The sequence below is a fragment of the Manduca sexta genome, chromosome 12 (assembly GCF_014839805.1).
Source record: "Manduca sexta isolate Smith_Timp_Sample1 chromosome 12, JHU_Msex_v1.0, whole genome shotgun sequence".
Taxonomy (NCBI): Eukaryota; Metazoa; Arthropoda; class Insecta; order Lepidoptera; family Sphingidae; genus Manduca; species Manduca sexta.
Window position 1 is genome coordinate 13,443,949 of NC_051126.1, and position 11,582 is coordinate 13,455,530.

General features: G+C 34.4%; 1 protein-coding gene across 1 annotated transcript; it reads right to left on the reverse strand.

The window, feature by feature from the left end:
* Positions 1–685: 685 nt before the first annotated feature.
* Positions 686–11,582, reverse strand: LOC115451942 (L-xylulose reductase). Its single transcript, XM_037437783.1, has 6 exons — positions 11,334–11,582; positions 9,623–9,875; positions 5,279–5,393; positions 3,829–4,031; positions 1,601–2,802; positions 686–1,344 (listed from the first exon to the last, which is right to left on the reverse strand). The coding sequence occupies exons 1-5, from the start codon at positions 11,383–11,385 to the stop codon at positions 2,691–2,693; spliced, it is 735 nt and encodes a 244-aa protein (XP_037293680.1). The 5' UTR covers positions 11,386–11,582; the 3' UTR covers positions 686–1,344; positions 1,601–2,690.

The window sequence follows — 11,582 nt, forward strand, 5'->3', positions numbered from 1 at the left end:
TATAAAAAAAAAATGTTAATTAGATAGATTAACGAATAATGTTGTGTCCTCCCTCAACAGTTGCCAGAATTATACCAGTCTGCTAAACATGAAGTCTCCGAACATGAAATAACTCAACGATTACTGATTAATAGTCTCGTTTATAATAAGTGTAAACTAATTAAGATTCTAATCATATTAATTTGTACATTTGTAGAAATGTTATCTTTTTGTCGGCATATTACATTATCGGCCAGATATTCTGAACACGGGCGATCTAGATGCGATTTAGGCCTATGATTACGGTACTTTTCGTAGGTTATAAAAATAGTAGAATGTTGAGTCCTAGATAATGTTAATTTGATTTCAGATATAACTGCTAATATAAAAATATAATATTAATTATTATAAATAAGTATAAACTAGTGTTACGCGATGCTATCCTAGCCGATGACATCGGGCGTTTCCGGAAATATTCGGCTGCGCGGGCAAGCTGGCAGAAAAGATAATAGGTCACGTGACCATTCTATTATTCTCTTTAATTGCACGTAGTCAAAAAATGTCCAAAATTGTATTCTGTAATTATTTGCTAATATGTTTAATACTGTAAAAAGAGCGTTTAACGATAGCCTCACCTATGCTTCGTTGACCGATTCTCAACTTAAAGTTGATACAAATGGAAAATATATTTCAAATAAAACAAGAATAATTTAACAAATTCAATTTATTTAACAAAATATAGACAGGTTAATATAGCTGTATTAACTATATCGACAGATCATGAAGCCGAGCACGATGTGTAAAATGCATTTATTTCTGTTTATTCTCTATCGAGGTTACAACGCAAGCTGTTCACTCGTGGAGCGAATAATTCATATGTTTGATACATATGAGTTTTATACCATACTTATTTGCGTTTAAAAAAATAAACATTTCAATTCAGATTTTCTGCAGCCATTATATAATTTACCAACAATAAATATTATTTTGTTTTATATTGATTTTTTCCCCTGTAACTATATTTCATAGTTTATCATTTACAGCCTCTAGTCTGATTTGTGTTAAGATCTTCGTATACTCTTAATATTTTTAAGAGCGTCAAAATGCCATTGAAGTAGAAACTGAAAATTGACGAATTTAAGAAACAAAAAAAAAACCGTTTATCCCTCTTTAATTGAAAGTATGGGTACCCTACCCTTATTAAATCTAAACAGGAAACAGCATCAGTCACCACGATAATGATCAGTTTTTGGCAGCAGTGTACAAAATATATTTATTGTTATCATTACTATTTTCTAAAGGCATTATTGTATAGCATTTAACTACCTACAAGGTCAACTCTATCATTCCACTAATTTTATGTACCTTAAGGTTATAGCTTAAGGTCCATTTTTCATACATTTTGTTTCACCTTTAATCTGGGTAACTAAACAAGTATTGACAAGTAAAGAATTTAAATTCACGTCTAGTTAGTGATTAGTTCTCGCAGTTGAAAGAAAAACGTAAAAATAATTAATATGCATGGATATTTCGGCCTTTAAAATTTCGTCGTATTAAATTTAATAGTTACCCAGATTAAAGGTGAAACAAAATGTATGAAAAATGGACCTTAAGCTATAACCTTAAACAAGTCTTGTGGTACAAAATCGAAATAAATGCTTTAAGAGGTCTTGAAAACATCATTGAGAGATAACCTGTTAACGTTCAATCATCATCATAGTTCTCTAGGTAGTTGAGACCTAAATCTTTGGATTTGCGCCTCTAATGCGTTTCTTATAAAACTATAGGCTGTCAGAACTAAAATGGCATTACTGCAATCTTTGATGAATACATGAAAAGTGGAAGTTAGGTTTATTGAATCGTTATAGGACAGAATGTTAAGGAAAAAGCATTTCAAAAGATTTAATACATTTATACCTTGTTTACCATAATGCAATAACTAGACCTCACCTCATGAAAATTCAAACTATGAAAATAACCCCTTTTTGATTTTGATATAAAACTGCTTATTATGTTTAATTTAGCATATAAATTGACGACACGCCATCTTAGTTGCGATATTTAGAGACAGAAGTGTGAGGAATCTATTTATAAGCTGCTCGATTTATAGTTTCATTAGTTACATGGATTATTGCCTTTGGTGATATTAAGAAATTTCTAGTAAAGCATGAAATACATCACTGAGGATTTACGTGTTAAACAATACTATATATTTTGGTGCCTAAATAGATTTTTAAATTTCAATATGGCCGACTAAATTGACATACGCCATCCAAAATGGCGGCAAATGCTAAGTAAATATTGATTTTAACAACATGAATAATAAAAGAATTTTCAAATAGAGAGAACTGGTCAATCGGATCAAATAAATAAATAAAAAGTCAGACACAAGTAACCCTACATAGGAACTACAAGAAACACATTACCAATACGAAAAATATTTTCGAATACAAAAATTCTTCAGGGACGAAACATAATAAGGAAAATATACACATAAATTTGCGTTTGGCAAAGATGAATACATTTATCAAAGCGTTCTCGATAAGTAAGGCAAAGGTTACTTCAGATATTTAATTTAACATAATTACAATCAAAAACAAATTATGGCATGTTTTATCATTTCTTTGGTTCCGCTCACTAAATAACAGTAATCTTACAGTTAACAGATTCGATAGATGGAAAGATCTTGTGAAAGCAGTAGGGTTCGTGGATTATGTGGCGAGGAAACCTCCGTCGATTGGCAGCTCCACGCCGTTGATCATGGCGGACCTCTCGCTCAGGAGGAACACCACTGCATTCACCACTTCGGACACCTCGCCGAATCTAGAAATAATTAACAAACGTCGATATACATGTACTACGTATTAGATTTGGCGTTCCGAACATTCACTGTGTTCAACTGAATTGAACTGCAATCCATTCAAACTGACTTTAGTATGATCAATATAGACAGCTTGTGGTTGTGTACGGAGTGGCGCTCGTGATTTAAGAACTCGAGTCTAAGTGTACAACCTGGATTTGAATAAAAATATTAGTCCAATAAGTAAAATTATTTGTTATAACAGTGACGTTTTCGTTGCCATTTTAGTTCAGATTTTGAACAAATAGTTTATATGGACGTTCGTATCTATAGAATATATTTTTTTTTCTTATTCACACGGTTATTGTACACCGCCATCTTTTTTAACACTTGTTTCTGTCCATCCAAAGGTTGTCTGGAAGAAATCGCTTTTAGCCCTAAGACGGCCCATTATGTAACCATGTCTTGTATTTGTTTTCCTTTATTTTTCTCGATGTATTATTGGTTATACAATAAAGAATTGTATTAATAATTGTCAATAGGCTCGCCCCCTTACACGGGACCATAGCTGGCCAATGTGTGTTTACACTGCTGTCTACCCCTGAAGAGATGAAAAAGGTATGTTGCCGTATGCTATAATTATTCCGACAGAGTTATCAAAAAAAAAGGTTTAGCAGTCGTTCGATAACATTCCAAAAATATTATTATTCAGTCTCAAGATGCATGTTGACTCTGAAGTATTGCTGATTTGTTGGACTGATTACGGTAGTTACTTCTCCTGGTGTAGAGAGGTAACACAAGGTCGGATAACATTCTTTACAAAATAACTTTTATAATTGTGAAATGCAATAAATTTGATGATGCCTATTATGTCAGATGTTCTCTGCAAGTGTGTACTTTTTTACGATCACACCTTATCATTACCTCGATTTAAATTGTTTTCCAGACATAAAATTTTAAACGGAAGATATTCTTTATTCAAAACAAATTTCTATTTGCTATCTACATACAAAAAAAAATATATATTTTATTAAGTAAGAAATATTTACCTTCCCAGTGGAATTTTGGCGAGCATTTCGCTGGCTTTGGCGGGATCCGACCATCCCACCTTGGCCATCTCGGTCATGATGACGGTGGGGTTCACCGCGTTGACCCTGATGCCGTGAGGGCCCAGCTCCAGCGCCATGGCGCGGGTCAGGGCGTCCAGGGCCGCTTTGGATGCGCTGTATATCGCGTGGTCTTTAAGAGCCGCCTGAAAATAAAGTGTTTTATAGGTACATTTGTGTTTGATGTGGAAACAGACAAGTCTTCTTGCTAATATTATTTATTGTGACTGCATAGTTTTTCTTCTAAAAACAAAAAACTGTACGCACTGTTCTTTCATGCTTCAACTCGTGTAATTTCTAATAAAAACTAACTCCGTTTATAAAAGATAATTTATTATTTTACCACATCCTAAGATGGAAAGAGTAATGGTTGGGTCTCAAGTATATATAAAAAAAAAATGGATTCCCATAAAAATCTAACAAACTATGAATCAGAAATTAACATTCAAATAATGTCCCAATCGTATAAGACTTAAGAAATAGTACGATAAAAATTACACATGTAATCCGTTATTACACTTCTGATTGCAAGATGATAAACCACGATTGCACAATGCATGCAATGAGCAGTCTTCCTCAAACTACAAGTTATACCCGATCAGCTGATTCAGTGTTTTGTATGCATCACCTCTATGAGTTGTTTTGTTGCAATAAGGATAAATAACAAATTTGAAAGTAATTAAAATGTTGAAGAAAACATATACATACGCTGTAGTAACGATATTGTAGAATGCTGTGTACAAATAGACGGTAATAAAAATGAGAAAAACATAACATAGAAATTATGTTTTGAGCGTTTAGCCTATTAATTTTTTATACTTTTTATTATCTCCTTTATGGCAAGAGTATTTCTTTTTTTTTCAACTTTAGAGTTGAGTAATATTTTAAAAAAAATATTAAAATTTTCTCTGATACTTATTTGATAAATTTTGAAGACATGACATAAGTTTTAAGTACCTGTTCCACCGCCGACGATGAACGAGCAGCGAGTAAAGCTAGAAATCAGTTAGCGAGCATCGAGAAGCGACTGTTTAGTTTCAATAGTTTTGTCGCTGTTGCAAACTGGGGAGGAGAGTACTCGCCGGTAATGTGAACAGCCGGCGATCAACCGTAGTATATTACTTACTCTATGCGATCTACTAATAATTAAGAACCTTACTAATGAACTTTGTATACGTCTGTCACAACGTTTTTATCTCGCTTCCTCAGACAATAAATATCATTCGAGATGATAAAACACTGAATGACTAATACATGTGTCATTTTATACGTGAGCTACATCTATTTTACGTTTATTGAGCGAGAAAATATACGATAGCACGTCGCTTAGTCGCCGGCGGTGTGACAGGTACCTTACACTGAAATATTATGGTAGTCATTTTTTTTTTTTTACCTTAGACGCCTGCGAGGATATGTTCACTATAGCACCGTGGGTTTTGTTATCAATCATCTTCTTCGCTACAATTTGACTAATATTCAATACTGCTTTCACGTTCACGTCAAATGTTCTGGAAAAGAAAGAAACGTTTACTTACATAGACTATTGCAAAACGAACCTAAACGTAATAACATAAAATCTATCTTCGATCAACTAATTTCGTTATCGCAAGGACAACTTGGATCATGGCAGAAAAGATCTGAGTACAGATGGGTACTATTTCATACAGCGCTACTTTGATTGAATGCCATTTAGCTCAGCTGAATAGAATCATGGCTCCGTCAAGAATGATGAAAGGTCCGTGATCCGTGAAGCCCTGATTCTTTCATATGAAATACGAGACTGAGATGTTTTTCATCGTGATCGGCTCGCGTCGACAGGTGCACGTTACGTTTCTTTATGAGTGATCACACTGACGCTACAATACGACCTCTATAAGTAAGGACACCTGTTTTTGTAGTTATTTGAATATGTAATGATCGGCTCGCATATTCATGCGGTAATTCCCTAATCGCATTTGCGTAGGACAATGGGTCGTCGTCAAGGATGCGATGCTATTCGGTTATAAGTAGGGTTAAAAATTAAATGTCGAAAAGAGGTGTGCCCGGCAAAGTGACCTCACCGCACCTGATGGTAAGTGGAGTGGGATCCTATAGAATGTCGACTGACGAGAGATGATTACCCCTCGACAGTCAATACAATTATGCCGGCCTGTTGGGACTAGACATACACAGGCTGATCCCGGAACGCGACACACGTGGGCCACTATGGTTTTAACACCTTGTGTACGATGGTTGCTATCTGGGTGGTTATAAAATATATCCTACCACTAGGAAGCAGTAGCGATTAAAATACCTGAGAGGCGAATTTTGGAATGGACTAATATTTGAATGCCTCGGTGGCGTAGTTGTATTGCATGTCCGATACAATAGCGCTTTGAGGTCCTGGGTTCGAATCCCGGGTCGGGCAAAGTGATATTTGGGTTTTTCTGCTCAGTATCAGCCCGGAGTCTGGAAATTGTGCCCGATATGGCGATAGGCTCGCCCCCTATCACATCATGGGACGGAACATACTTGGCGTAAAGTGGGTGCCTAGTTGCGCCTCTGCATACCCCTTCGGGGATAAATGCGTGATGTTATGTATGTACTAATATTTAACGCAGGGCCTACTCAGTCGTTAGCTATCTGCGATAACCAATATACATGTGTTACCACGTTTAGTACGAGGAAATGGGCCGAGGTGATCCGCGTGTAATGTGTGAAACGGGATTTCAACCTTCGGAATGGGCTGAAGTAGACCCTCCTTCGCCCCTGAGGGTAGGTATCTTACGATGAGTGCATTCAAGTCATGCTCCAACGCCTACTCCACGATATAAATAATTACAGCGATTCGTATTACAAATGCCACTTCATCAAATGTGGGACACGTATTGTTTACTGTTCGTACATTAACATTACCATAACACACTGTCCTCCTTATTGGCATACGTAAACACGTTGGATTTGATAAATATTACGCTTTTCGCGAATTCGTGATCGGAATGAAAATTATGTAGTTACTGACCGTTCTCAAGATTTCGAGTGGGTTTTTGATCTAAATGCTGAGACGTGCAAGACGCTTGTCCAATGATTATAGCTGTAACTACAAATATAATAATTTGGTGGACTTTTATTGGTCTATATTAGTCACGTGGACAACTTACTTTCTATCTCTATTTTAGTAACTGAGTTAATATAATAGCAGTAATTTGAAATCCGATTTATTCCTACGCCTTTGCAGAGGGTCTACTTCGAAAAACGAAATCCGTAGTTTCGGATGACGGATCGCACGTTTTGTTACTACGAACTGTTACATATCCGATGACGGATCCGATCCGATGATTGCAATATTTCAGACATGGAATTTGTAAGAACTTATATGGATTCGCCATCCCTTTTTAAAACCATCTGCGATGATAAAGGTCCACAGCTTTCTGATAAAAAAAATACGGGGAATTGATCATACGACTAAGGTAAGATGACGGACCCGAAGTAATTTGGTAGTAGAGTTAAATCTTAAGTGCATTATGTTTTCGTTTCGGACCGACGTTTTGACGTTTGTTTTTGAAGTAGACCCTCAGATGTAGTGCTTTTTGCCAATGCAAACACTACGTAATTATTTACTATGCCATAATATTTCGAAAAATACAAAATTTAAATAAAGAATATTTTCTTTTTAAATAAATCTTTTGTTCAATGTGTTTAATATGTGGCAAAAAAACACGACACGGCTCCGTGTCATTTTATTATGATTGGTTTAGAGTAACACGTGACGGACGCATTCGTCTCTCGACCAATCACAAACGTCAAAATTGAACATCGACTTACGTGTCGCGTTCTTTTGGAACATTTAAAGGTGACTGATCTGTCTATTTTACCGAAAACATTAAATTGTATAGTTGATAGATATTGATTGATTACATTTTTTTAGTTCCATAATCACGTAGGTTTATTAATATATTGGCATTATTTTCTTGATAGGATATTAACACTCGAAGTCAGTGGTGAGACGGGATTCGCATAGTCAATAAGTACAAACGAGTAAACCTAAATGCATATCCACAAATTTCATCAGTCATTTGGGAGTGATGCGACCTAAATAAAAATTAAATGTTGTAACTATCTTACGTGTAATTTTCGCGATACTTGATTATGGACAGAGTAGATAAGCTACAAAACTATTTAGGCTAGACTAGACCTAGGTTCTGCTCCTAGGTCGGGAAAACAACATTTGTTTCTAATTCGATTCTAAAATACACGTTGATTTGCATTTGACAGCAGACTATGTTTTCATCAAACAAAATATTATTGAACATCGCCACAAACTTACACATTTATAATAATATCATTGTATTATTAATATACTAGGATACTGTTTTTTGTTTGATGAAAACCTATAATCTGAATGGATTCCGATGAAATTTAGCACATAAACCTTGCAGGAACCATATCCGTATAACATAGGCTATTTATCGTGAAGAGGTGGGACTTTTATTTTTTATATCTGGAGTAAGTACAGACTTAGAACACGCTAATTACACTGCCTACTCGTAACAAGCCGTGAATTGATGTAATAACATTATTGTTTTTATATTTTCTATTAAAATTTACAAGCCTTTTGATATCATTAATCCTGTAGATTAATTGCTAATTTGGGTTTAATTTTTAATCAATTAGCAAGGGCAGCATATTAGTTCTGCCTACATTTGCTAATTTTATCTATTCATGATACAAGGAAATTATATATTAGTCAGTTGTTGAGAGCCATTTGGTATTATAGTAATAAAACGTATAGTAAATGATAAGATATTAAATTATACTATGTTTGATATAAGAAATAAAGTAATCTGCATATACAACAGTATATTATACATATAGTTAGACAGACGTTTGTGTTTCAAATTCAAAGTTTATTGCACTCCACAATCATTTTATACAAAAGATGTTAAACTTTAATACATTTGACATAATTAAAGACACTGTTAGGTACCTCAAAATGTAAAGAAAGTAAAGTTTCAATGTTAGCAGCTACATTCTAGCTCAATTTTGTGGAAATTATGTTGAAAATATAATATCAAATATTTGTTGATTGTAGAATTAAAAGGAACCCAATTATATAAATTTTAAATTCAATCATCCTAATAAGCCTATTTTTCCTAGCCTCATAATATATTATAGTACAAAACAATATGCAACAGTTATACATCAATGGCAAAGGGTCCATGTAACCTGATTCATGCTAGCTTCCTTTTCTAAATTATAATTCTTAAAAATGTCATCATCATCATCATCATCAGCCCTGTATTATATTCTGTCTCACTGTTGGGCACGAACCTCCTCTACTACTGAGAGGGATTAGGCCGTAGTCCACCACGCTAGCCTAGTGCGGATTGGTAGACTTCACACACCCTCAAAATTCCTTTAAAGAACTTCTCAGGTATGCCGGTTTCGTCACGATGTTTTCCTTCACCGTTAAAGCAAGCAATAATTCACAAACAATACACACATAATTTTTTAGAAAAGTCAGAGGTGTGCGTCTTTTGGAGTTGAACTTGTGGACATTTGTCTCTGCAGTCCATTCCACAACCAACTATGCTATCGCGCTTTTTAAAAATGTAAAATCTAATTATCATTTGTATACCATATTTATGCATATTAGTACCTACATGTTGAGTCGGATTTCCTTTCGCAAAATTTCACCCTTCGCCAGTGATATGCATAAATTAACACTTATTTCACAATACTAATTAAAAAAACATACTTGTCAAACTCAGCAGCAGAACATTCCAGAAACGGTGCACAGTGAGCCACAGCTGCATTGTTCACTAATGCATCGAAATGTCCTAGAGATTCCACCACCTGTCTTGTCTTTTCCCAATCGGCTATATCAACATCTACTATGTCGATAGACGGGTATTCGCTTTGTAACGCCTCCAAGTGGCTCCGAGTCCTCGACAGGGCTACTATGTTGGCCCCCGCACGCCATAGTTCTACTGCTATACCTCGGCCTATACCTGTGACATATTAATTTATGTTTAGCATTGATTTGGATTTGTCAATAGGCTTTATAAACCCCAGTGGGGACACAATTGAGGTCAATTTTCTGAAAAAAATATTTGAGACATTTTGAGTACCTTAATACAGAAGACAATTTTTTTAAGTCACCTTGTTAAACATGTAAGTTGGTTACCTACAAATTTGTTCTGACAAGGGACTTTTTTTCTCCTGCAAAAATAGGGATATAGATGTGAAAGTGTCCTTATAAATAATGTAAAAGTCTAGCTTGGTTAATTGACTGGTACAGAATACTTATGGCATTGGGTCTCCCTATCATCATGTATGTAGTGCAAAATAAAAACATTCAAATGTAAATATAATGAAATTGGGTGTAACTTTTGTAACATTATATTTGATAAATAAATTATAAATACCACAGCTGCTTAAAAACAGTAATACAAACCACTTTGTGGTTTTGAACTTGCACCATCTTTAAACACAAGCTCAACTATCTATTCTACACTAAATAGATTATTATTATTATAACATTCATGTGCCTGGTTGACACAAATTCTATTCACAGGCAATTTACAATCAAAATTAAGATTTACCAACTACAGATTGAACTCAATACATATCAATTATACTTAACATACTACACAAATAAAATAATTTACTAACTGTAAAGCTAAGCTGTAATATATTTAATAGGTAATAGCATGCTTTCTACCAGAAGTTCAATTATAATACTATACATAGCTAGGAATGGTCATGACTTCTATCAGAAGTTCAATTATAATATAAGTAGCTAGGAATGGTCAAGTTGTAATTTGTTGGATAGTGTTTTTTATACTAATCTGTTTTTTTGAAGGGCATATGTAAGACTGAGACATGAAGCATCTTAGTTATGAAAGATTTTTAGTGGTTCTAGATATTACCAATGTAAAAAATTGCACATGATTGTCAGTTTGGTCAATATCCTTATGGTTTGGTTAAAATTACTGTGCGTTTATTTTAACAAGGAAACAATTTGTAGGAAATATTATACTAAACTATGGCTATGATAAATTTAATTTAGGATTGTTAGGGATGTATTAATTAATTTTAACGAGACTATTTCATATCCTATTATTAATGTTTCATCTTATTACCTTTGCAATCATTTCACAAAAGCAATAAACTTTTGTAGGTCGCATTACTTACCGGTTATTTAAAATAAATTATCACATTACCGATAAAATGTTAAGTCATACGACAAAAAAATAACGAAAAACTTATTTAAATGTGACGCAAACGAGTAAATATATACGTGTAAAGTAAATATCAAATTATAAGTATGGTGCGTACTTTATACGATGATGTGAAACTCGGATGCTGAAATCATTTTGAGATCGAAACTTCAAGAAACCAACACAAGAAACATAATTTAATGAAAATGGGATGATACATGAGAATTACGATAAGAGTTCACTAACCTTGTCCAGCGCCGGTTACCAGAATCCTTTTGCCTTTGAATGAGATTTCCATATTTTATTTATAACTAGAGAGATTGTCGCAACGTCTTCACACGCGAGTTGTGTTTGACTTATTAACGCAGACGGCACTCGTTAACTGTTTAATAATTCACTGTATCGCCTTATCAGTATTGTTCGATGTTTGTTCGACTTTGGCAATCGGCAAAGTAGATTGTAAAATTTGAGTTCGACAAAATGACAAATTGTTCA